The sequence below is a fragment of the Sesamum indicum genome, linkage group LG6 (genome assembly GCF_026168435.1).
Source record: "Sesamum indicum cultivar Baizhima isolate 11 linkage group LG6, ASM2616843v1, whole genome shotgun sequence".
NCBI classification, from domain to species: domain Eukaryota; kingdom Viridiplantae; phylum Streptophyta; class Magnoliopsida; order Lamiales; family Pedaliaceae; genus Sesamum; species Sesamum indicum.
Window position 1 is genome coordinate 7,365,706 of NC_142662.1, and position 26,725 is coordinate 7,392,430.

Consider the following 26,725-nt stretch of genomic DNA (forward strand, 5'->3'; position numbering starts at 1 on the left):
TTTATAGCTTCATAAAAAATAATTTTGAGTTATTTGAAATGTCAGCTTTTATTTTTAAAACTGCTAAAAAAACACTTTTAAGCTAAAATCTACTGCTTTAATCCTCTTAGAAATAAATCCAGCATAATTTTAGACTACTTAATCATTATTGGAATAATTTTAATTCAAATTTTATATTTGTAATTTATTTTTAAATTTGCACATCTAAAGTTGATATTAGAGTTTTTATATAATTTGAATAATTTAATATTAGTGAAATATACACTTTAATATATTTAATATTACAAATTTTGTATATATTATTTGCTCTATTATGTATAATACTCCTATATCATGAAAGGTACAAATTAAACTTCTATGGTTAATTAATGTTTCTTTTATGGCCATCATGCAAGTTTACAATTTATTGTGTATGATTGAACAAATATGTTATCTAGTGAAAACATTATTGAATTAGATATCCAGTTCTAGTTTGATAATATATATATGACAAATATTCGTAAAAGGTTAAATATGAAATATATTATCTGAAATAAGATTTATTATTTATTGAGAAAAAATATTTTTTATTAATAAAAAATAAGTACAAATATTAAGCAAAAATAATATATTTTTAAGACACGAGGACCAAAATATTTAATCAATTAATATTATTTTATAATGAAATTTCCCCAAATTTTTAGTTTAAAAATGAATTTTTTTTTGTCTTTTCAAAAGTAGGAATTAGTATCCCAAACACCTCAAAAAACAACCTATGTTACATTCTTCTATTTAAATATTTTTACTAGGAATAATGTAATGTATTTTGTCTAATTAAACAAAATCAATAAATATAATAAGTAACATTAATGTGATGATAATAGAAGAATAGTTTTGAAATACTATAAAATTGATGAGCTATCATCCATTTATATAGGCAAATAAAATGTTACATCAGACCAGTGGCAGGACTGATAAATATTCTGAAAGCGTGAAAGCGGATTTGGGTGTGGAACAGAGTCGCAATCAATCGGAACCGACTTAAGGAGCGTATTTAACAAGGGCCTCGAAGGAAATGGACGAAATTAACCCACCTCGCCCCATTTCTCCCCATCTCGCCCATTTCAGCATAAACACCGCCTTCTTGCGATCCAGAAAAATAGAACAGAGGGAAAATGGCTCAGCTAGCCAGAAACGCCGGACGCGTACTCTCCCAGACGACGCCGTATCACCACCGCTCCGCCCTCGCCTCTATTCACACCACCCTCCCTTCTCTCGCCGCTTCCTCTTCCTCCGCCCCGACGCCCTACTCTTCTGCCCCTCCTCCTTCGACCTCGTCGCCCGCCGGGATATCTAAGGCGGCGGAGTATGTGATCTCGAAGGTCGATGACCTAATGAACTGGGCTCGCCGAGGCTCCATCTGGCCCATGACCTTTGGGCTGGCCTGCTGCGCTGTCGAGATGATGCACACCGGGGCCGCGCGCTACGATTTGGATCGGTTTGGAATCATTTTCAGACCCAGCCCCAGGCAGTCGGATTGCATGATTGTTGCTGGAACTCTCACCAATAAGATGGCTCCTGCTCTCCGCAAGTAAGGCCTCTTATTTTTGCGTGAATTTCCCCCTTTAAGCTTGTACTTTTGTTTATTTATATGTGCATATGCTTAGATGTGTAATTTGTTCACATAGGATGTGAGATTACTAAATTCCGCTATTACTTTTACCCGCATTATGCTCGTTTGGCTTTCATTTTTCCTGGTCGCATCTCTTCTCGACCCGCATGATGTATTGAAGTAGTTAAAGTCCATAGACTTCTCAAACAAAACTAGCCATTCTGGACTCCGGAGCACAAAAGATGGACAAAAACCTAAGTCATGTGATCTGCTGCCTCCAACGGTCCACCGTGTTGTCTTTGGCCGCATTGTGATTAACTTTTCTCCATGGTTGAAGTACTTGGTTGAGGCTTGTGCTCATTGGCAGAAGACAGATGTGGCAGAAACAGGGAGACTGGATGAGCTGGTGAGAGATGATTAAGATTGCAGGGTGATTGGTCAAAGTGGAAGAAAGGAAGGATATGAATTGGACAATAGGCTCCTTGCAGTTACCTGATGTGAACAGCGGTGAAAAGCTGAATATAGAAGAGGATAGTTTCTGGTTGGTTTTGGGGTTTGTTCTTATTGGTTTAAGTGATTATTAATGATGCACAATGCTGGGCTTGGTTTTCTTGGGCCATTTGCTTTATATTAACTAGTGGCCTGACTGGCTGTAAAAGTCTGTTAACATATTTGATTGTTAGATGTTCTAGGCCATTATACAGACCATGTTTCACATGGCAATGCCATCTCACATGGCTATTACATCTTGAAAGACATATTTTTATCCTATAGCGGGTATGATGATTTCAAGCTTCAGACCTTCAAAATTTGGTTAAATTTGATTTGCATGTGGGATTCGGAACAAGTTGGTACTTGCTGTCTACTTTTCTTTCTGAGCTTATGTGATATTTATCTCGCCTTCTGATCAGCTTCTATCTAGTATTGGAGGTGGCCAAATGAGATCACTTCTCCTTATGCCAGAAGTTCTTCTTTTGTGTAATTCATGACAATTTCTTGAGCTGTTTCGGTCTCAACCTCTGTCTGATGCAGCCATTCATCATAAACTAAATGCAAATCTCTAGGCTGTAAGCGTGTTGTCTATTTTATAAGCTTCTTCTGTATCCAGAAGGGCTGCAAGCTTATTTCCGACCTGCCGAAATCAAATCTAGCGTGATTCAACTTCAAAGAAATGCTATTGTTGCGAGCAACAGCTCTATTCCAGTAGTAGGCTTATTCTAATCACCATTTTTTGGGGATCTATAATTGGTTGGGAGGAGATCAAGATTCTTCTAGGAGAAGGATCAAAATAGGATGCTTCATGCCTTCTATAAACTCATATTAAGTTCGTCTCTATATGAGAAATGTGTCATTTTGCATGTCATAACACTTTATTGTCTTCAGTGCTAAGGAAATGTGCAATTTGGCTCGCCTTGATATGTGGCTTGCACCCTGTTCCTATAATTTGAGAAATATTATGAGAACGTGGTATGCATTTGAAGTGTAAAAGTTAATGGATTGCTTGTGCCAAATGCTTTTTTGCAGAGTGTACGATCAAATGCCTGAGCCTAGGTGGGTTATATCTATGGGAAGCTGTGCAAATGGTGGTGGTTACTACCACTACTCATACTCTGTTGTCAGAGGCTGCGACAGGATTGTCCCAGTCGACATCTATGTTCCTGGTTGCCCGCCCACTGCCGAGGCCCTTCTCTATGGACTTCTCCAACTGCAGAAGAAAATCAACAGGCGCAAGGATTTCCTTCATTGGTGGACCAAGTGAAGGCAATTGCTGCTTTGCTTGGACTCTGCTTTGGCTGCATGTTTGTGGAAAATAAATCAAACTGGTTGTAGCTTGTCCATTACTAAATGTTGAAGAAGGGAGAGATATATTCAGATCATAACTTGTTGAAGTTTTTGGTTTCCTGTTCGTAACCAGCGTGAACTCTTCGAGGCCTGTTTATTGCCTGTATGTCAATAAGAATTCCTGGTGGCGCTGTTGCCATATCAGTGGTTTATTGAAGAATATTCATTACTGTGATGGTGGTGAAACTTCCACTTATGGATTTTAATTATCTTTTAATGGGAAGATGATACTGTATTATTGTTCTACTAGTACAATAAGTGCAATTCCGTGTGAACAAAGTAGAGTTATTATTAAAATTTTGTTAAATCAGTCCATTCAAAGTGGGTGTTACCTTCTCAAATTATCACACATATTGCAGTTCTTTAGGTGACACTTTAATTTTCGTAGCATATTTCAATTTGAGAAGGCAATGCACTTTCGGCAAACATCAGTTCATTGATTATGTATGTAGAACTTGGAAGTACTTCCAGAATGATCTTTTTCAATTCAAAATCTGGAAATTCGTAACGTTGTCAAGGGATTTCTATCTTGGTTTGTTTTTCTTACTATTTCTTCTTTTTGACGAATATATAATGTATTTGTTTCCTTCTCCCGTTTTTCCCTCCGACGAAACAGGAAGAAGTCCCATAGTATTTTTTTCTTAAATTAAATCAAAATGGACCAACATTTTACTCCGAATGACCAAATTCAAAATATTGATCCGTTACAAAAGCACCATCACTTTCCCTCCCTCTGCATTAGGGTTGTTAAACTGCACCTTTAAACCCTAGTCCCCCAATTCCGTAGTTCCCACTCCAAAATTCCCTGAAGTTCAACGTAGTTTACCTAGCCCCCTTGCATTTCACCATCATGAACCCTCAAATTCAAAATCAGGAATGCATGTTGAAAGAATCAATTAAGCACTTTTTAACATCATATCACTGCGGCAGCTCCGACTTCTCGTCTTTTGAGTCCATTTTTTTCCGTTTAATCCAGACAATGCTCGATCCACCTCTCGAGATAACTTGGTTTTACTCTGCTGTCACGTTCCATGCTGCGAAATTGAGCCCACAAAACAGCCCTCCCACCGGACCACTCATAGCCAAGGATTTGATGAATTTACTGGTATCCTGTTCTAATCTGAGTAGTGCATCGAAGAAGATCGCGCTGCTCGCTCCTGTTGTATACGAGCTGTACAATATTATCAGTGAAAATAGGAAGAAAGGTTTATGTGTGAGAAAGGAGGTTGACAAGTTGGTGGAGGATATGGTTAGTTATGTTATTATGTCAGCTGGGGTTTATGATTATGGAGATAGAGATGTCGAATCTGATAGCGTGGTGGTTTGCTTTGAGGATTTGGTTCGGGTTTGGACAGCTGATCGGGGTGGGGGGCAGTGTAATTTTGGGCAAAATTTGAGGGTCTTTTTCCCACTTATGACTGATGGAACTTGGAAAGGGATGAATGCTAGGTTCCGGTTGCAGGAATTGGTTGGGATTGTTCTGTGTGAAGTGTTCTTCCTGAGGCTGTATGTGAGTTTTGGTTCAGGGATGTGTACAGAGGACCTTCTGAAAGACATGCAAGATCAGATGGTTCAGATTATCAAGGGATTCAGGAATTGTCACTTCTTAGGTGAGGAATCTTGTTACCTATCATCCATCATTTCTTGTAATCAATTGGTTCTACAGCAATAATCCTTGTTTGTTTCAAGCATTTCAAGGTGCACCGTTTTAATATGATATTGGGTAGCTCCTGTTTCTTTTCTGCTCTTATTTTAACCTTTCAGGCTAAGTCATTTTTCCTTTCTCTTGGCAACACCATTTTCCAAATTGTTCCAGTTCTCTTGGAATTAATCGTCTTAAGAGGAATTCTATACCTTGATTTATTCAATAGCTTTCCCATTAAATGGAGCTCTACTTTGCAGAGCCTAATATTTATGTGCATGCAGTACTAGTAGCAAGCAGTCCTGTGGTTCCTAACACGTATGGTTAAATTAAGAAGCACTGGGTTCCTAATTTTTATGCCCTATGGTTTCAAACACAAAATAAGAAGAGCCTTGTTACTTGGCTAATCAGTTCCAAACATTTCCTTGCGATCTATACTTAGAGAATATTAGAAGACTGTGGTGCGAAACACTTTACACACTATTATTTTTGTAATATGTAATTTGCTTAAATTGTTCCACTTTCACATTTGGAAATGTCCATATATCAGTGTTTTATAACTGTCGATATTTGAGTTCATGCTTTTTTGTTTTCTAGACTGCTGCATTTAATGGTGAAATCCTAAAGTAATCTATAATAGATTTCAGATGTCTTAAAATTTTGTTGCTTTCAGTGATTAGGTCAATTTATGCGTCCGTCCTTAAAACTCCATGGTTTTTGCTTGCTTGATGATGAAGGTTAGTTTTCCACCATATTTGGAGACATAACCTACATGCTGATCTTCCCAACATTACTACAAAACCAAATTGAGCTATACTCAGTCGATTAGCCCAAGTCTAGTTGGCATCCAATTAACATGGATGCCCCAGCAATGGATTTGTTCAATGGCCGGAATTCACCTGTGAGTTATGACGACTTGCTCAAAGATTCAATCAGTTACTTCTTAAAGGAGTACCCCAAAAATGTTTCGAGTTTTTCCAATTTGCTTTCCATATTTTATAGATTGATTCGGGACTTGAAAGATCCGCCTGTTGAAATTATTTGGTTCTATGCCGCGGTTACATATCATGGCTCAAAATCAAGCATTTTACTGCCTCCAATGAAACTTTTGGTCGCTAAGGACTTATTGCAATTGCTAAATTCATGCTCATGTTTCTGCAGTATAGTAAAGAAGATAGCTGTCATTGCTCCGGTCCTCTATCTTCTGTATCATCTAGACATTAATTTTTCAGCCAGAGATCCAGGCTTGAGGGAAGAGATAAGGATTGTAGTGGAAGGAATTGTAAGTTACATTAGCATTTGTTGTTCTCAATATTTGGAGGGAGGAGAACAGGGGTTGGATAATTTAGGGGTGTATATCTTGGGTTTAGTGAGGGTCTGGACGGTAGATCAGATCAGGGTGAGCCATGGCGCTGATGTTTTGACATCTTTCTTTCCCGTTCTGACAAATGAGTTTCAACAGGAAGTCACTGTTCATTTGGGGTACCTTGCTGGTATTGTTATGAACGAGACTTTTTTCTTGAGGTTGTATCTGAAAATCTGCCTGGGAATTAACGAAGAAGACTTGCAGGGAGATGTGCTAAAGTTGGCTATTCAAACTATAAAAGGTTTTCAAAATTTCTACTTTCTAGGTGAGATTGTTTCTGCTTAATCAATCTTGTTGACGGAAAGCTTAAGTTCCTCTTATTTTAGGTGGTTTGGATGATACACCCTTGCTCTTCCTATTTTGTGGTGTTTTTCCAATCAATCTGTTGTGTTATCCCGAAATACCTTTTTCCGTGTTTGCTTCAAATATGCTATGGTCATTTCATGTAGTGTCCATGATGAATTGATTGGAAACACGTCGTTGTCCATGTGATTATATGGAAGCACTTGCTCAAAAACTTGACACTTTCTAGACACAACTTCTGAAAATAAAAAGTTTCTATTGGAAGTCATACATTGGGCTAAGTTTCCATTAGGTAGGATCTGGAAACTGGGTATGCTTTTGTGTACAATTTCTCAATCTTCACAAGACAAGTTCATGGATGCAATAGTCTGCTCCATAAAACTGATTACTCTCTCTGCTTCTGCCTGAAACAAAATGTTTGCACAGAATCCACAGATACCCAAATCCGTTAATGGATGGCCAGTAATAGTGTAAAGAAACAAGCAAATTTTATGTGCTCTGGAGTTGATATTTAGGCATGATACAACTCTTTACTTGGAGATCATTTATCCAGTAGCATGTGCTCTGTAACTCATATTATGGACTTGTAAACCAGAAAAGTTAAGTGTTTGGCCTTTTATTCCTCCAGTTCTTGTTCTTCTTGTCAAACCCTGGTGTAAGATCCTTTAAATGATTTATTTGCTAAATTTTTTGATGATTATTTGAAGATCACAACATAAATGTATTGATAAGGATGTTGAATTGTGTATTTGTGCTCCCCCCCCCCCCCCCTTCTTTCCTTATTTCTGAATCTTGTTCTTTCCATTTAAATGCAACCAATAGAGCTGCCATCTCAAATTGAAGTCCGTTTCTTTGAACGAATTATTTACATTGCAATCTGATTGAATGGTGCTTCTCACTAGATATGCTCCTCAAATTGCTATTGGAGCCCAGCTTGCCTGTTGCAGCCTCACTGGTATGTCCATCTCGTATTTTATTGAAATGATCATTTTACTGGGGGTTAGAAATTTGTACTCAACTCTACATTCAAAATCATTCAAGAGGTTGTAGCTAGTTCCTTTTGAGGAACTCCAGAGATTTATGCATGACTTTAATTTGGGCAATAAAAGAATACATGAAATTGCATATGCTTGGTGAAGCTGATTCCATAATTGCTGCAGAGTTCTGAGGATGCCTTTCTTCTACGTAAAGTGTTGAATGATGCTGTTATGTTGGTTGACTATTCATTTTATTCTGGGAGATGGAACCAGTCATCTGACAGTCACTCAAAACAGCTAGCTCTTGTATGGGTGTTAGTTGCTGACCGTGCCATTCAGTTTGCTAGGTACGAGAAAATAATAAAGCCCGATACTTAGAAATAATATACAGAATCTCTCCAGTTGAATATATGAGGTTTGTTGACTACAGGGCTACAAATGATCAAGCCAGGGCCAGTTCGTATCTTGATGCTTTCTGTGAATCTCAATTGGTTTCTGAGTTGATTCATTGGGCAAGTACTCAAGCTGGAGCTGTGGAACAAAACACTAGGCCGGACATTTGTACTCCTAAAGCTCTTATCAGTGAGTTGTTATTTCATTTGTACTCCTTTCTTACTTGAGGTTAACATTTATTGGATGGGTACATGGAGGAGAAGTTTGATATTTGAGCCTGAGTCCCATTTTAGGGAATAGTCAAAATATTCTCTGATGCAAACTATTTCTTTAAAAACTATCACAAATAAAGTTGGAGTAGTATTGTGTGGTTATATGAGCTCCCAGCTTGATCTACCAAGTCATGGCAGCTCCTGCAATATTTTGATCCTGTTATTGGCAGGACGTTTGTTACCTCAGATGTCTAACTGCAAGTTCTGATATTCAGAGTGGCTTTTGGTCCTTGAAGAACAAGGGATTAGAGTATTTGACCATAGCATGTCACAGCTACGTGCAAAAGCAGAGAAATGCTTGTCAAGAGCGGATAGTGAGCCACCGGAACTTAAGCTCTTGGGAGAGAATCTAAATCAGGATATCTTTTTGTACAACAAAAATGATGCAAACACAGACCAAGAAATGGGTGATCCGTCAATCAATGGATTTCCGGATGCTTTCTGCTTGATGAATAAAAAAATTGATGCAAGTAGGAAACGCAAAGAGGCTCTGAGTGGTCTACACGAATCACGTATCAAGCAGGTGAAGCGTGATATTTTTGGAGGTTCTCTTGGGGAAAAGTTTCAATCCATCTCTAGTGACAATGGATTGCACTGTGTGAGCGAGGTGAAAAACATCACCGGCGATGATGACATGGAACTCATAGGTTGAGTACTATCTATATATATGTATACCTGAATATGTTGCCTTGTTGCTGGAACTTTGAATTCATGATGTGCAAACTTCGTCACTGAAATGACAAGGAAAAATGTAGAATCAAATATGTAACAAACTTTTCTGTAGTAAAAAGTATATAATGTTATGGCATTTGGCTATTGCTTTCTTCATACACAACTGATTCATGTTATGGTAATTACTAATTATGTTTAAGTGCTACCTTGAAGTGGTTATTAGGTGAATGGTATGATTGGAATGATTACACAGAATCTGTATTACATACGTATATAGAAAAGAGAGGAGGGATCGGGCGCCACGAGTGCACAGGGTATGGTTGTGTGTGTGCGTGATGGCAATAAATTTGGCGTGAGGAAGAGAGCAAGCTATCTCAATCTGGCCTTGGATCGTGAAATCACACCAACCGCTGTATCTACGTCTACTCCTTCCACCTAGTCCGGCTCTGTGATTTTAAGGTATGGGTTCAAATTACAATTATGCGTGAGATGTTATTATATTTAATAGTAGGTGTCGTTTTACTTTAATAATAATTATTAATTAAATATAATTATTTGGATAATTAATTAAATTAAGAATATCTTTGTAGATTGTTTAGTTGAATTAGATGGTAAGTGAACAATTTCTACTCACTGTGTTGTTGCATAAGTGTACGTTTATTTAAATACCATATGTTTATTTCTTTAATTTAAGATTAAATCAGCATTATGTATTTAAATATATCGAGTGATGTAATTACTCAAGTCTTCATTTTTATTATTATTTATATAAAGTTGAAAGGTTGAGGATAAAAAAGAATATGGAGTAGATGATAATTTTAATTATAAAAAAAAAATTTAAAAGAAAATACAAAAATAACATCCCCACCGACACTCACACCCAAAACTACCTTTATATTCATTATCATCACATTTTTAATGCACATGATGTGACATATCATCATCATAAGAAAAAGGAAATAGGTGACAAGAAAACAACCACCAAAATCAAAACAAATAACAATTCCCCTTCACATAAATTGAAGATCATCCAACAACAATAATATTTTCTTGAAATATTAAAATTAAGTACATTTATTAATTAAAAATTTATTCGCATTTAATTGCTCGCTTAGCGATATGATTTTGGGATCATTATATCCTTAACACGACATCTAATAAGTTTCTTGCATTCTTAATGATAATTAATAATAATAAAAGAAAAAACACATAACATGTAATATTGGTATTAGCTAAAAACCCAATTTGTAGCTCACCAAATTTGTCGGCACTCCGAGAGAAGTTTTTATATATTATTATAAAATAATAAAAAGGAAACTTTTATCTAAAAATTATTGCGACCAACCAGAAAGTGTGGTGGCGGGTAGGATGGCGTTTTCAGCATAGCAGAGCTCTTCAAAACCATTTTATGTTTATATTACTTTTTGGTAGTGCATTGGAATTTGGAGGCCATATTAAAAAATCTATTGGTAATTTAAAAGGTAGGTATTTTAAGAGGGTTAAATAATTGAAATTTGATGATCCATGTGAAATTTGTTCTGGTATGAGAAAGTTTTTGCTTTCATTTTAAGATAAAACAGCTAAAAATGTGGGAGCCTATGCCACTAACATTGGAATACATCTAACTATAATTTAAAATATTGGAATTAGATCTAAGTCTCAATCTTCCATGGAAAATGGAAAACCAATTATTAATTACCTGTAAACTCAAATCAATAAATGTGCTTACAGATCACAATATAATTTCTATATTTTTTTAGTGAATTAATAAAATAGTTATAAGTCAACCCAATTCGTGCAACTACAAATAATATAATCCACTCTCCAGATTACTATCATTAAATATGAAATATTCTTTTAGTAAATATATGATATAAATAAAATATAAAATGCAGAGTCCTTTGAATATCTAAATAGGATATAATTTTGGGTATAATAAAAAAAATACAAGAGAATGTATTAAATATAAGGAATAAAATAGAATTATATTTTCAACGATCAAAGGAATAATATTTGATCCATATAAATATATATATTTATCTATTTTATGTAATTTTCTTTTTAATGTAAAGGTCGGCACAAATGAGGTGAATTTATTACAGTCTTCTTGCATTTAAGAGATTTGCTGGTATAAATAAATTACTATATATATGTCGGAGTACTCACACACACACATATATATGTGTAATATTAATACGCTTTAAATATTTAGAAGGTAGTAATAGTAAAAATGAAGATATTAGGTTGGGCAGGTGATTGAGAGGACATTGGAACATATGATGTACCTTAGCAACTAAATTCTAGTCAAAGATTCTAAAATACACATCAACATTTACCAAACTTTAATTTCTATTTTCATTTTCTTCAAATAAATGATGTTCAAATAGTGAGATTCGAGTCCTATTAGATGTGTGGGTGTCTGTTTTATTTTATGTGAATTTATTATATAGTAATTAATTATATTGATTGAATAGATATACTGTTCAAGTATCCAGTTTATATATTAAAATATTACTTTAATCATGTAATTACTATTTCTATTAACGAAAAAAGAAAGGGACACTCGATTTGAGAGGAGGAATGAAAAAAAAGTGTATAATTGTGCGTATTCTATTTTTTTATTTAAAAAAAAAAGAATTGGCTAATCAAATAATATTATGTGAGTATCATAAAAAGAATTAATAAAAAGTAATAAATGGGATGTGATATTAAAAATAGGGACCGCTACCTACCAATAAATACTCATAAAAATGTGCAATTGCATGCATGTCCTTAATTAATATTAGTGGATCCCCACCTACACATAAAATATAATAAAACGTCTCAGTACTTAGTAGGAGAGATTTTTTTTAAGATAAATTATAATTCTAATTTAAGGAAAATATTAAATAGTATCATATGGAAACAGAAAGATGGTTTTTTTTTGTGGAATCAAATTTGTTTGGGTAATGGAAAAAAAGAAAAAAAAAAAAAAAGGAAAAAGGGAAATGAATTGGAGTGAGGAGTGAGGAGTGACAAGGACATTTGGGTCATTTCAGCAACTGAATTGTGTCGGCCTCTACCTCTGGTTAAAATCGAATTATGTCGTCGGGTTCGGACCCACTCCCATTTTTATCTACAAAACCCAAACCCAAACCCGCACCCACAACCGTCGGTGACTCAGTGAACGTTGGACTCAACTCAACTCGCCATTATACATACATTCATTCAACATATATATATATATACACATTCAGAGAGAGAGAGAGAGAGAGAGAGAGAGAGAGATTGGTATATAAGCTGTGTATGCCAAATCAAACGCGTCTTGAATTTGAGAGAGTAAAAAAATAATTAGAGAGAGAGAATTATAGTAAGAGAAAAGCGTAATGGCGGACTCCAGTGATTCCGTCTCTGTCGATATGGAGTCCGTTCCTCTCGCCGGAAAGGTTAAAGTCAAACTACACTAACTTTCTGCATACATACGCATTTACATAGCTCAACTTGTATGCATATATTTTGTTCTGGGTCTGTGTTTGTGAAAAAGATATGCGTACTTGTGTGAATTGTATGTTTATATCTAGTGGAAGTAGATTTCCGCAGCTACATTTTGAGCAATGTTGCGTGGTCTCAGACTTTTGGAGGATTTCTCTTGATACGGAAATATATAACTTTTAATTTTTCTGAACAAATTTATTTAGTAATGCTTCTATTTTCATTTTTCTGTCCTTGAGGTGGGAAAGGAGCTTGTTTTGGGAATTTTTCCATTGCATTTGCACTTATATGTGGATTCAGTTACGATCACATTTTGGGAAATAAACTTCATTCAGCACTGTTGCTAGTTTGGGAAATCAAGTTCATTCTTTTGTATATTATTCACCGGTAGTATCATTTTATTTTATTTTTGTAACTTTTTCTCTGCTTTCGAGAAAGAAGGAGCTTCTCTAATTTCTTTATTTTCTTTCCCCCAACATTTATCATTTATATATGACTGAGTTGTGATCATATTTGGCTCAAGTGTTAAACGTGACTATTGATAGTTATATGCTATGCAACCCATTTTTGATGCTCTTCCTTAATTTTTCTTCTCTATGTAAATTTTACATGGCTGTGGTCAAATGTTTTGTCACTAGTTTCTAAAGGTGGGTTGTGATTGATCTGTATAGACTGGAAAACATGAACTGGCATGTGAAAATTGGTAGAAATTTCTTTTATTGAATCAAGTTCTACTTGCAGTTCAAGTATGGATGTTAGTTTATATCTTGTACTTCAGATTTTACTCCGTAATTAACAAGTTGAACATGGAAATCCTTCTGTCAATTTCATATCCACCATGGTATCGAGAAATTAGGCTTGATTAGGAAATCAACTTGAAGGGTTATTGATTTGTTTATGGTAGATAAAAATTCTTTAAGCTAGCATGACGAGAGGTACTTTGGTTAGTATCTTTTTTTGCTTATTGATACATGAATAGATTCTTTGTGGATGTAACAAAGACAAAAAACATTGACCTAAAATCCAATAAGGAAAGTTGCCAATATGCTAGCTGGAATTCTTCAGAAAGGACCAATCCTCTCTGGAATTGGCGAATTATACTCTTTGTAAATATTCATGAAAGTTGTTCCTTGTCATGTCGCATCAGAATTTGTTAGGTTCAGTTAGCTGGTGGAATATCTGGCTCTTATTGGCATATTTTTGTTACTTATTTGACAATTATACAAACTGACTTTTTGTACTGGTTTACAGGAACATATAGTAAAAACTGGCCGCGGTTCTGTCTCTGTTGCTGTTTTCGGTGATCAGGACAAACCAGCTCTGATTACTTATCCTGATTTGGCTTTAAACTGTAAGGGAACTACACCAAGTATATCGTCAATTTTAACCAAACCCCTTCTGATTTATACCTGTGAGGATTTCATGGACACTTGTTAGTCTGCTGATGCCTTTTTGCAACTTATCCCAACTTCACCAAAATTTTATTATATCATCTTTTCACTAACCCCATTTAAAAGCTCCCTTTTTGTTTTAAATTTTGAATTGAACATATCTTCATCAGAAATAATTATCTAGTCTACCTTAGATGGTGCAGGATGCTCGAGGCTCATACTAGTCTTGGAATTATTCTGTTAAAATGTATTTGTCTTCCTTGAAGCAGTATGTAGGCAACTGGTTGAAGTATTACCTCATTTTAGTGGATACTGAATACTTACGTGCATGTTACTTCTACAAAGTGTTGTTGGAATCTAACTCCTTGTCTGCATGCCACCAAACAGATATGTCCTGTTTCCAAGGATTGTTCTTTTGTCCAGAAGCATTTTCTCTTCTTCTCCACAACTTTTGTATCTATCACATCAGTCCGCCGGGCCATGAGGTTGGTTCCTTGATTGCTTAATTACCAACATTAGTTATTCATGAAGTTTGGTATAGACTTGTTAACCACATACTATCAACTGCGGCTCTTCTTATCTGGTACTTCTGTCAAGAGCTATTGCAGTTAGGAGCTGCCGTAGCTGGCCCTGATGAACCCTCATTATCTGTTGATGACTTAGCTGATCAGATTGCTGAAATCCTCGACTATTTTGGGTAATTCTAGTGTTAGTAATATTCGACTGCCTCTCTTTTGTGCTGATGTTATTCCTGCATGCTGTGTGCATTTGTTTCCTTACCCAAATCTATGCATGTATATTCTCAGCCACATTGTGAGTCTATTAATGTTCTTATATCTATAGAAGTCAAGCTAAGTCTCTTTCTGTCTCCAGGCTTGGTGCAGTGATGTGCCTGGGCGTTACAGCTGGAGCTTATATTCTTACCCTCTTTGCTGTTAGTCATTCTCCTGCTTTGTTTATATCTTCTATCAACATTCTTGTTTATCAGTTTTCACAAACATAGTTACTATTGCTTTATTGCAGATAAAGTACTCACATCGAGTTATTGGTCTGATTCTTGTTTCCCCTCTATGCAAAGCTCCTTCTTGGACAGAGTGGTTATGTAACAAGGTTTGTTACTTAAAAACCTCTTCACCTCATTGTTTCCACACATTCTAACCACCCAACACATTTGATATTGACTTATGAAAATGTGAAAGAGATTGCCTTTTTTGCCCCCCTCTTAAATATTTGCAGGTGATGTCAAATTTACTTTACATTTGTGGTATGTGTGGCATAGTGAAGGAGTTATTGCTCATGCGCTACTTCAGCAAGGTATCTTTGAAATCCATCTCATTTTACAACTATTTGTAGACTTGATGGGCAATTAGATTCTTAATGGTTCAACAGGATGTTCGTGGCAGTGTTGATGTACCAGAATCAGATATTGTCCAGTCGTGCCGAAGAGTTAGTGCCTAGCTTCTTGCAATCCTCTTTTACAAACCAGCAGGATTCCATTTCTACCTTTTCTCTAAGTTTGCCATGATTTTTAAATGATTGCAGTTGCTGGGTGAGAGGCAGAGCCCTAACGTGCTGCGGTTTCTTGAAGCCATTAATGGGTATTTTCTTTCACTCTATGCCATTACTAAAGATAAACCATAGGGGTCGAACTTTGTTGTCTGAGGAACTTAACTTTATTATCTCGTGGCCGGCAGGAGGCCAGACATCACCAATGGCTTGAGGAAATTGCAGTGTCGATCCTTGATATTTGTTGGCGAAAACTCGCCTTTCCACTATGAAGCTCTCCATATGACTTCAAAGCTAGATAGGAGGTTCAGCGCCTTGGTTGAGGTAAGTCAGACCGTTTGCATGCTGCTGTACAGGAAAACAATGCATATTGGGCCCACTTCTTAACTGTGTATCTGGACATATGCAGGTTCAAGCATGCGGGTCAATGGTTACCGAAGAACAACCAGATGCGATGCTGATACCATTAGAATATTTCCTCATGGGCTACGGCTTCTTCAGGCCATCTCAACTCAGTGTCAGCCCAAGAAGCCCCTTGAGTCCGACTAGCATTTCACCGGAGCTTTTCTCACCGGAAAGCATGGGCTTGAAATTGAAACCAATAAAGACAAGAATCCAGGCAGAAGTGTGAGGGTTGAAAGAAAGTCTAGGGGGGCTGGGCATGTTATAGCAGGCTTGTAGATAAAGATAAAAAAAAAGACACCAATAGTTTAGCACAGGGCAGAGAAATAGAAAGGAGAAAGATACACAGGAAAGAAGGGGTCAACATTTTTCGTTTTTTTTTTTTCCCACTTGTAATCTGGAAGTGTTAGTTGAGAATTAGAGAGTGAGATCTGTGTACATCATTGGATAATTAAATTATTTACGAATAAAGCAGGAATAAAAATAAAAGGCGGGCGAAGTATTTCATTATAAAGCAAATTAGTTCCTCCATGTCCGATTGCTGTCATTTTCTAGGTTTATATTTTGTTTCGATTTCATATTTTTGCTAATAATTAGATTGCCTTTCACCTCTTTTTCTTATTACTTGTGCCTCTGGAGATGCAACAATTTCCACTCAAGAGAGTTGACCTAAGAAAGTAGAACAAGTTGTTGAGTGCCTATTGATTGTATTTGGGATCAGATCCCAGAAAGATTCGAGTTATCTGTCAAGTGGGAATGCCGTTGGGGTATAGGAAAGCAAAGCAATTATGCAAAGAAGTTCCTCTCTTACACTCACTTTCATACAGTGTTAGCCACAAACTCTGATAATCAACCATATCCAGCTGCCAAAAGCAAGTGGTTTCTTCATATCCACAACGGTCGAATTGAATTTTTCGTGGCTCAATCTTTGGATCCCAAGTTTGAACAAAGGATAATTCGGCATGGCCACATATTCAAGATCATATCAGTAGAAAAAATTTCAACTACTATGAACCAATATACAGTTGCATGGATTTCCTCCAAAATAGACTACTTTCTTCTACTGAATACATATCGATATCACGAAAACAGTTCAATGCATTTGCGGTATTATGTATACCTTCTTTACCCATTTGAATTCATAGTAACTCTTCTGTTCTCAAAGCACATTTGATTTCTATGGATGCCAACCATTTCTTCATCGTTTCTACGAGCTTTTCTTCTGTTCATCTCTGTGTACATTTCCTCTATCATTGGTTTCCATAGACGAACACGGGCATTTATAAACCAATTTGACACCTGGTTACAAAGACAGTTTTGAGGTAGTAAAAGAAATACAAGCCAGATTCTATGAAAAAGTGCTGGTGAAATGTCTGCTTAAGGTGAAGTCTGAAAAACATAACATCCTAATATAGGTGTTTTATTTACCTGGCTCCTTGTCAAACCACTTTTCAAGGCAAGCAAGTGCTTCTCTGCATCTTTGGGATACCTGAAATTCGTAATATTCATCATCAATATGGTGATATTACACATGAAAACTGCACAAAGATGAAAATATACCTGTAAATATAGGGATGAGCTAGAGATCTCTAAGGAAAATGTATTATCAGAAAGTAAGGAAGTAAAAGAGTTTACGGGTGAAGGAAATTCTGAAACATCCATGTCCTCAAAACGGAGACGGATCTTTCAGGCAGTCCTCTTTGAGGCCTCCATAATTGGTGATCTCTCTTTCTTAGCTGCTGGAGAGCCCACTGCTTCTGGATGAAAGATGTCGCGCATGAGTTCTCTTCTCTTGCTTCTCCCTCGCTAAGATGTGCTCCCATTGCAAGAATGTGACTGCTAATTCTCTCCTTGAGGTTTTTGTACATGACAGAAATTGTTGGGAGAGCAAACCGAGCATGTAGATAAGGATCCAACTCGGTTACAGCATGAAATGCTGATATTACTGTATGGATTTCGTCCAAGCACTGGTTGTACTGGTCATCAACCTAATACAAGAAAACAACAAGATTTAGCATAAGCTTAAATTAAAGAAAAAGAATTAAAAAGTCTAAGAAACAAAGAGTGGATACCGCTTGCAATAAAGATAGCAGGTGTTTCTTCTTTGTTTCAACCTCCTGTTCTGGGAAGAGGTTGTTCTGAAAGACGAGCCTATAGCCCGCATCAAGTCCATCGGAGAAAGTTGAGCAGCCTCTTCCAGCAGTGCAACTTGAAGAAAACGATGCGTTTACCCCATTATCAATGCAAGGGGTGGGGTAACTCATCTGGTCAAAGTTTTCAAGTGCATAGCAAGCAACTTCAGCAAGTATTTCTTGCACTGCATGGAAAAATCTTGATCCCGATAATGCCGGTGAAAGTTGGAGTGGCTTCTGAGAATTAGAGCTCAATGAGAGGGTATTACTACTGCAAAATGTATGTTCAGGCCTTATGGGTCTTTTGTGCAAAGAATAGCTAGTTACACCTGAAGAGCTCATCTCTGAGCATTGCTCCTGAATGGAAGTTCCATTTACCACAGAAGGTTGATATGTGGAAAGACTCAGAGATAACTCATTGCTAAAACGAGTAGGGCCCAGATTGTCACAGTTCAAGTCCCCTTCTTCTGTCAGTATCCATTCATTCAGAACGGAGTTTCCAGTTGGTTGGACTCCTGTTCTTCCAACAACTCTCCCGACGAGTTCTGGAGGAGTTACAAACTTGCTGAAGTCATATCTAGTGCTTGTACCAAACGGTAAATCCTCATAGCTGTAATTCATGCTCTGGATCGTAGAGGTCACAACAGTTCTTGGGCATTCAAAGGGATGCAGGAAAGGGCTGGAAGTTGTTAACTTCTCATGATCCTCAGTTGTGGAGTATCTTGAAGCTGGGAAGGTGGTGCTGGCTGCAGCAGGAAGGGAATTCCCCTCAATATCCTGACTGCTCATAACTTGGGGATATGGTGTCCCAGTTGATAAACCTCTGATAGTATCCCTTCCTGGCTGTATGCTCCAAAACTCATCAGAAACACGATCTGGAATCTGCCCACAAGTGAAATTGATCAGAGCTTCTCCAAGACTCGAAGGAGCAAGAAATCCAGGGTTGACATGATCTTGACTATGCCCGTCAACTGAATCATAATGATTTAGGGAAAATGAGTTGCCGTCTGTAACAACAGAATGTGATCCTGCCTCTGTTTGCATATCGGTACAATCACTTTCCACCAAAACTGAGTAGGAACCGGAACCTGAAAATGTGAAGCTTCTAAATCATTCTGAGGGATCTAGCTCAGCCATGTTTACTTAAGGATGTATTTTTCCTGTTTAGCTTTCCCATCAATCATCTGGACGCAAGCTTTTCATCAGAGTTCAAGAATTCCCAATTTACAGAATAAGAAATCGAGCTTCACAATGCGTCCCTGGAGCCATTAGATTGTAAATAGTAATAGAGTTCGGTTGAACTATCCATACACGTAGTAGCATATAAAAAGAATCACATAATTCTCAGATTTTCTTCATTTCCTTTTAGCTCAAAGGTGACGAACAAACTCGAAATAAGATGGAGAAAAGGTCCAAAGTTTCACCTATATGAATAGTTGAATAGTTCTCCAAAAGGTAAAGGTAAAACCGAGTGATCACTCACTAGAACTTGAAAGCAAGTTACCTCAAACGCACATTTATATCTTCATATTCATATTGCATGAACAACTAAAGCTGGGCGGCGTCTCAGTAAATATACTATTATATTCAGGACTTATGTAAAGCAAGCAGGAAGAACAAAAGGAAAATGAAGAAATACAATTGTCTACTTCATAATCTTTGTCTTGGGAAGAGAGGAAGACAACTTGGACAAAACATACTCTGAGAACGTTTTTGTACGCTTGACCCAAGTGTACCGCATGAATGTTTGTGGGCATGAAAGAAAGTAGTTTTTAGGCAGCATGGAAAATGAGAAAGGCAAGTTTTTTTACACTATTAAAATGAGAAAATCACATTCATCAGAGATCCAAAGAAGCTTGAGAAGCAACATTCGTATTTACAGCTTCAAATCTCATCATCTTCTAGGTCCGTATAATAATCTCATCCACTTTAAATGCTTTGCAAAAATAAGTATGCCCACAACTGTTAGCCAAGAAAGTTTATGAAGACAAACCTTATTATCCTTGGGGAAGAAATATTTGCAATGAACAGATAAACTCTGGTGATGTGCAGTTTCCCATTCAAGCCACGGAGTGAAGAATGCAAGAGCTGAAACAGTTTGTAGAAATGAATGTTTAAAAGAATTACTTTTGGGAAGGAATGATGGTTGCCCAAAAACAACCAAAAGGAAGAGAGCTGTGATTCTATATTGATCAGAACTATATGTAGGAAATCATTGGTTACCCTTTCTTCCTAAACAGTGTACTAATCAAAAGCCAAAAGACTGTTGAAGTAAGCTGTTTTCTTTACCTTTTTACTATAAAGAATAAGGTAGTGGTAGTGGAAAAGCTAGCAAGGAAGAAGGGTCTCATGCAAAACCAGCAGCAAGTACTTAACCCCACCAGCATTCTGAAAAACGACATGAAAAAGAATAAAGGGCCAAATGCATAAAAATGGGCTTTTTATTTTGAATTTACAGAGAAGTGGGATTTCCTCCAAGAATGCAGACCCCAAGAAACTGGAGAATTCAGAGATTCAGACCACATCAAGAATCATGATCTCTACAACACAATCTCCTCTCTTTCTTAAAAGACTCTTCTTTTTAACACTGAGACTTAATAACCAAAGGGTTTTTCATTTTCAACACTGAAAACACAAAGGGCCATAGAATTTAAAGGACACGCATTATGCACAGAAGCCCATCAAAAGCAAGAAAGGGACTGTTAAAAAGCAGGAAAAATGGGTCTTTCTGCAGAGAGGTAGGGAGGTAGGGGGATGAAATGAATAAATGGACCCATTTAATAAAAAGACAGAAACGCTATTAGCCACACTCAAGAGTTTTTAAACAAGGGATTACACATACATGTATGTATATATATATATATATATATATGCATGTATAGAGATAGAGAGAAAGGAAACACTCAAACAGGAGTGAAAGAAAGAGCATTGAGCATTACTCTTTGATGCTGCAGTTTCACTTATTTCTCTGGCAGCCTTTTGAGGGCCCATTTCTCTCTCTATCTCAGTCTCTCTCTCTTCTCTCTCTCACAGACACACACAAAAATAAGTAAATAAAAAATAAACTCTTGTCCACCTTGTATCACACCTCTCATTATCTACATCTTCCCATCCTGCAAATGATAATCACAAACGAAATATCTGGATTTTCTCTGTTCAAACTCCTGTGCATGGCAGGATTTTCTTGGCACCATTTCATAGGGAAAAAAGGCCTCAACTTTTTTAACTATATTGAGACAGTAAATGTAATGTGATGAGAAAGAAGAGTAAAGGGGGCAAGGAAACAACATGCTTTTGTTACCTGAATCAAACAACTAAAGGGTTAAGGCAAGTAGATAGAGAAAAAAGGGGTCACCGCACTGTTGCACCAGCAGTGTACTTTCAGACTTTCAGTCATTGGAGAGAGAGAGAGAGAGAGAATGCCCAAAAAGAATAGTAGTAGTAGTATGCAATGATGATGCAAGCAATATTGGAGGATCTGATGAGGAGATCTCTGAGGAATTTATATGCGTGCATGAAATTACAATGCGCCTATGATCTACTTTCTTTGTACGGTTTTGAGGGCTATGCATTTCAGAGTGCAGAGTTGAAAATGAAGTAGAGAGAGTAATAGAGGAAAAGATCTCAGTTGCTCTCAATATGCATAATGCATCTGCCTCTCTCTCTCTCTCTCTCTCTCTCTTCATACTTCATACTCAACTCACTTCATCTCTGCACCAACCAATAATATGAAATTTCGCCAATTCCTACATAATATTTTATATTTTAAAAATATACTATAAATATAAAATATTATATTCTAGAAAATATATATAGTAAGTAAGAAAAAAAACCCTTATAAGGTATTATTGGTCTAACAAAAAAATAAATGTTTCGTGTGACCATAAATTACTTTTTGTGAATGAAAAACTTTTTTCAATATATTACTTAAAAAAATATAAACATCACATTTGGGAATTCCTTAAGGTTTTACCATCATAACAAAAAAAATGGTGTCATAAATTGCTGTGGCATGTTATTTATGCGTGTGTATCATAAATAATTTTTCATATTTTAAAATATATTACATAAGAGTAAAATATATAATTAATACATTACATTGAAAAAAAAATAATTTATCAATTATGCAAAATTTTAAATTTGATTAAGTTAATTTAGTTTAAGGGTATTTTTAACTTCACAAAAAATTAGTGTAGTAGTATCATTAACCACCATTTGCGAGTATGAAAGGTCTTTCTTTTTAAGGATAATTACATTTGCCTCCCTTGAAGTTTGGTGTAATTATACGTAGACCCCTTGTAGTTTGAAAAATTACATCTAACATCCTTAAAGTTTGTTTCCATCTAACAAATGAGTTCCCCATTAGTCAAAATTCATTGAATTTACTGATATTAACAAAAAAAAAAGAATAAAAATTGATATCTAGTCTTGATTGACTTATTGAAAATTAAATAATTTTTTTTGACCAAACTACTCTTATAACAGTAAAGATAAACCTCCTCATATGCCTTAACACGTGAAAATAATGAGGATAATTTGATCACAAAAAAATTTATTTTTGACCTACTATAAATTAGTAATAAGTCAACTGGGGTAAATATAGATTTTTTTTTATTAATATTAACAAATTTGGTGAATTTTGATTAATGGAGAGATTTATTTGTCAGGCGAAAGCAAACTTTAGGAATGCTAAATGTAATTTTTCAAAGTACATAGGATCTACGTGTAAGTACACAAAACCTCAGGAGAGAGGAGTGTAATAATCCCTTCATTTTAATATAGTATTAACTAGTCGTGAGTGTCATGGTACGGTATCCTTTCTTGCATATAAGAAATAAAATTTTATTATTTAAAATATTATAAATAAGAATAAAATATAAAAACCAACATATAATTTAGAATTATCTAATTAAGAACCATAATTGTCATGTTTAAAAATTGGTACGACGATGTCACTAACTATAATTTGTTTGTAGGTATAGTGGATCTTTCTTTCGTTTTTACATTAATATAGATATAGATTACCCAATAATAAAAGAAGAAAAATGAAAAGTGATATATCTTAGGGGAAATTAAATCCACATATTTTTGAAATTTGATATAATGACAAATATCTTATTATTTAAAAACAATTACAAATACCTCTTCGCCTTTTAACCTCTATGTGACAATAAGCCCATTATGTTATGTTTTCATTCAATTTTTTTTTTGATAAATTGACAAAAATATTCTTTTGAAATTTGATATCACTGTTTAAGAACCACATAATTATTTTAAGGTAATAAAAAAGTGTGTTAAATATGCCAAATTCCAGAGTAAATAAAAATGGAGTTGGTTCTTGAAGAGAAAATTTGATTTGGGCTTTGGGCCTGCAAAATGAGCTTTAGTTTCTGTCGTGAGGCTTCAAGAAACAAACCCTCATAAACACCTTTCATTATAAGAAGAATGAAAAATTGATGATGCAATTTTCAATTCTTCAATCTCCACTTCCGTTTAATTAATTATGTACAAAAAAATATCAATAGAGAACCAATTCAGGACTTTCATTTATCCAAAATCAGATTACATAATCAATGCCAATAGGAAACCAAACCGCATTAAAAAAAGACAGTCCCAAAATTCCAACAACTCTTCCAATTAACAACTATACTTTGTTTGTCCACATCCAATTTCGTAAAATCATCAATTACACATTAAATATGTATCACGGTTGTTAGGTGATTGATTATTTTTTTAAATAATGTACCAATCATATAATTAATTACTTTTTTTAAACAGTACACTGCTCCCACAATAAGTGTAATACATTTGCCGTTCCCATTTAATTAATTCATGTTCCACCAAGTCAATCTAGACTAAAATTTCCCATACTATACTATACGATACAAAAATATCACTAATTATTACCCAACTTAATTGCATCATCACAATTAATTAAACAAACCCTTTTAATTCCCCACCCACTAATTAACAAATATTCAAATAATCAAAACATACTATTTTTTTTTAATTTGATTTTAGAGGAAAGAGAAAAAAAAAAAGAAAAAGAAAAAACCACCGCCATCGCCACGGCGCCGCCGCCGCCACCATTATTATTCTTACCTGGTCTGCATCATCATCGTTGAAAAACCGGCCCAGATATCACCAAAGAAATTCAATTGTGGCCATGCATAGATGCGATTGCCACCACCCCAAGCTTCTGAAGATTCAGCTTCACCACCGTATCCGTAAACATCTTCGTATCCTCCCCCGTGTTCCCCTCCGGTATATCTACGATATACGATTCCAAAACAATCGTATAAACTTTCCCGTCTTTCTTGAATTCATTAACTGAAGTCACCGACCGGTAATTGTTCAACCTATGCTCGCCCCCAACCACTCGGAAGCTGAGTATATGCTTTTCGTCGTCCAGAATCTCTAGCCGCTCCGTAGAGGTGGACGCGGGGAGGCCGGAGACCACAGTGACCTCGCGTATGCTGCCGACGCCGCCGTCGCCGATGAGCCTACAGCTCTTGATGAAGTGCTTGTAGCGCTGGGGGTCGTCAAACCGCCGCACGAGGGGCCACACGGCCTCCGCCGGGGCGTCGATTCGCTGGGTGATGAGGGACGTGCATGTGTTGGGCAATGCGTCGAAGGTGTGGTAGGTGCGGATGACGTGCTCCAGCCGCGCGTATTCCTCCGGAGTTAGGCCCTGAGGGATTTGAGTTTTGTCATCCATTGATTCAAGAAAGCAAGAAAAATGGTCAAGAACAAATGATTAGTGTGGATTTCTTGAAAAGAAGTAGAGAAATGATTTGAAATGGAGAGAAAGGCTTGAAATAAAGGTTCAAGAAGAAAGAGATCAAGTAGCAGAGGGTATGGAGGTGCTATACATATACATATACATGTATATATATATGGAGTTGTTGAGGAGGGGAAGAAAAGGGAAAATAAATTGGAGGAAATTAGGTTTTGTTAGTGTTGATTCGAGAAGAGAGAGAGGATTGATGGTGAAAATAAGGAGGAAAAAATGGTGGATTTGGAGGATTATATATATATATATATATGTGTGTGTGTGTAGATGGAGTTCTTGGAATTTGGTACAATGAGGGTGGAGGTGGTGAAAGGAATACTATACTTTTGATACTTTTATGAGAGAAAACAACACTTGAGTAATGAATAAAAAGGAGTGGACAACTGTAAGAATGAATATTATATTGAAAAATCTCCTTCTCAAATTATTTCATCCAATCAAATCAATATATATTTTAATCTTTTCTTTAAATTATATAATAAATTTATTATACTTATTATATAATTAAATTTAGGAGTGGGAATTGGGGTTGGAGGTTTGCATATATAATTGAATTCAGTATTTGTCAATGTATTTCCAAGAAAGGGATTAGTTAAAAGAAATAAAAAGAGACTGAAAATGGGAGCATCTAAGTAGATTAGGAAAGGGGGTGTCTATGCATAAATATATATATATATATATGAATAAATAATAATGGCATATATAGAGGATATGCATGCATGGAATTGAATTTTGATTGGTTGGGTAATTCTAATTTGCGGAAAAAGACAAGTGATTTATGAAGCTTAATTAATTGGATTAAGGGCAATCATCGCCTTTTTCATTTAATGTAAATTAATTAAACAATATTATTAATTAATTGAGCGTTGAAATATATATATATATATATATATAGTATTATTATTGTTAATTAGTGTATATATAGGAGGGGGTGGGGGGCGCAATGGAAGAAGCTAGAATAGAATGAATGATGGATGTATGAGCTTTGGGTTTAATAAATATAAAGAGGCGCAGTATGTAATATTAGTTTATGATTATAATTTGCAAGTTGGAGATTGAGACTAGTCATTTTTCCTTTTTTAATTAGAAGTTGGTTGCTTCGATTCTTGTTATTAAGGAATAATCGGACTTGCATTTAATCATATGGTTGAAAAGGGGAGGGGGTAGATTCATGATTCATGATTCATGAGGACACTCTCAACAAACTGCCTCATCTAAACTCACAACTTTGCAGTGATGGAGAGGGAGGCAGTGAGAAGTCACAAGTGTGTGTTTATTGGTTATTATTAGTATTAATTAGTAATTCCAACTGTAAATGAGTGGGGGGGGGGGGGGTTTGAATCTTGAATGATGCCCTTGTTTTCAGTATACTCTGTTTTTTAACTACTCAATAATACATATGCATGTCAGATGACGACCGCTTCTTCATCTTCATCATATATAATATATGCACAACAATTAATCAATTCAAACACTGCCTTTTCTGATTTCTCTCTCTCTCTTTCTTTCATGCTTTGACCACCATACACACACAACACCCCAAGTAACCCCCAAACTAATAAAACATAAATTACTGAAAATAGAGAAAAAGGGGCAGTAGTAAGTGTCAATAAAGTCCTGTTTCGTGATTTCGGAATCAAATTAATTTGATTGTCTTTGTTGGTTGGACATAAATATTTAATATTATCATTGTGAGTAATGAAAGATTTGATATTTTTATAATCAATTGAGTTAACATAGAGAAAGAATTAGGTTGCAAAATGGGAAGAGAAGAAATAAAAAGAGGAGAGCAGACGTGTTTGGAGTGTTGAAGCAGTAATGAATTAAATGAAGATGATGATGATGATGATAGAAAAAGTGAGTAAATGGGGGGAAGGATTCACGCACTCACTGACACACACAAGTTGAGGGTGGATTAAAGAGGGGGTTGTTATGTGATGGCAGTGGCAGTGGCAGTGGCAGTCGCATAGAG

At 35.9% G+C, this 26,725-nt stretch overlaps 5 protein-coding genes across 9 annotated transcripts; 3 read left to right on the forward strand and 2 right to left on the reverse strand.

Annotated features, from left to right (window-relative positions):
• Positions 1 to 1,052: 1,052 nt before the first annotated feature.
• Positions 1,053 to 3,682, forward strand: LOC105164681 (NADH dehydrogenase [ubiquinone] iron-sulfur protein 7, mitochondrial). The gene is made up of 2 exons (XM_011083395.3): positions 1,053 to 1,570; positions 3,116 to 3,682. The coding sequence occupies exons 1-2, from the start codon at positions 1,155 to 1,157 to the stop codon at positions 3,348 to 3,350; spliced, it is 651 nt and encodes a 216-aa protein (XP_011081697.1). The 5' UTR covers positions 1,053 to 1,154; the 3' UTR covers positions 3,351 to 3,682.
• A 310-nt stretch (positions 3,683 to 3,992) lies between these two features.
• LOC105164680 (SNF2 domain protein) lies at positions 3,993 to 9,194 on the forward strand. Of its 3 annotated transcripts, none has more exons than XM_088881812.1 (6): positions 3,993 to 5,043; positions 6,242 to 6,706; positions 7,647 to 7,699; positions 7,905 to 8,068; positions 8,152 to 8,303; positions 8,602 to 9,194. In XM_088881812.1, the coding sequence occupies exons 1-6, from the start codon at positions 4,284 to 4,286 to the stop codon at positions 9,036 to 9,038; spliced, it is 2,031 nt and encodes a 676-aa protein (XP_088737938.1). In that variant the 5' UTR covers positions 3,993 to 4,283; the 3' UTR covers positions 9,039 to 9,194. The 3 variants fall into 3 exon arrangements, with proteins under 3 accessions (XP_088737938.1, XP_011081696.1, XP_088737939.1); XM_088881813.1 differs by lacking the exon at positions 3,993 to 5,043 and adding an exon at positions 5,832 to 5,976 and having other exon boundaries at positions 6,237 to 6,706; XM_011083394.3 differs by lacking the exon at positions 6,242 to 6,706 and having other exon boundaries at positions 4,019 to 5,043.
• Positions 9,195 to 12,288: 3,094 nt separating this feature from the next.
• On the forward strand, positions 12,289 to 16,347 carry LOC105164679 (protein NDL2). Of its 3 annotated transcripts, none has more exons than XM_020694418.2 (11): positions 12,289 to 12,483; positions 13,781 to 13,880; positions 14,308 to 14,405; positions 14,520 to 14,617; positions 14,794 to 14,854; positions 14,944 to 15,030; positions 15,157 to 15,234; positions 15,310 to 15,366; positions 15,463 to 15,518; positions 15,615 to 15,750; positions 15,836 to 16,347. In XM_020694418.2, exons 1-11 carry the CDS (start codon positions 12,424 to 12,426, stop codon positions 16,055 to 16,057), a joined length of 1,053 nt encoding a protein of 350 aa, XP_020550077.1. In that variant the 5' UTR covers positions 12,289 to 12,423; the 3' UTR covers positions 16,058 to 16,347. The 3 variants fall into 3 exon arrangements, with proteins under 3 accessions (XP_020550077.1, XP_011081694.1, XP_020550078.1); XM_011083392.3 differs by having other exon boundaries at positions 12,291 to 12,483; positions 14,529 to 14,617; XM_020694419.2 differs by lacking the exon at positions 12,289 to 12,483 and adding an exon at positions 12,576 to 13,176.
• Positions 16,348 to 16,657: 310 nt separating this feature from the next.
• LOC105164678 (homeobox protein ATH1) lies at positions 16,658 to 20,861 on the reverse strand. Its single transcript, XM_020694493.2, has 6 exons — positions 20,250 to 20,861; positions 19,954 to 20,048; positions 17,901 to 19,219; positions 17,464 to 17,816; positions 17,257 to 17,317; positions 16,658 to 17,127 (listed from the first exon to the last, which is right to left on the reverse strand). The coding sequence occupies exons 3-6, from the start codon at positions 19,002 to 19,004 to the stop codon at positions 16,954 to 16,956; spliced, it is 1,692 nt and encodes a 563-aa protein (XP_020550152.1). The 5' UTR covers positions 19,005 to 19,219; positions 19,954 to 20,048; positions 20,250 to 20,861; the 3' UTR covers positions 16,658 to 16,953.
• Positions 20,862 to 23,746: 2,885 nt separating this feature from the next.
• Positions 23,747 to 25,086, reverse strand: LOC105164677 (abscisic acid receptor PYL2). Its single transcript, XM_011083390.3, has one exon. The coding sequence runs from the start codon at positions 24,676 to 24,678 to the stop codon at positions 24,115 to 24,117; it is 564 nt and encodes a 187-aa protein (XP_011081692.1). The 5' UTR covers positions 24,679 to 25,086; the 3' UTR covers positions 23,747 to 24,114.
• Positions 25,087 to 26,725: the final 1,639 nt, after the last annotated feature.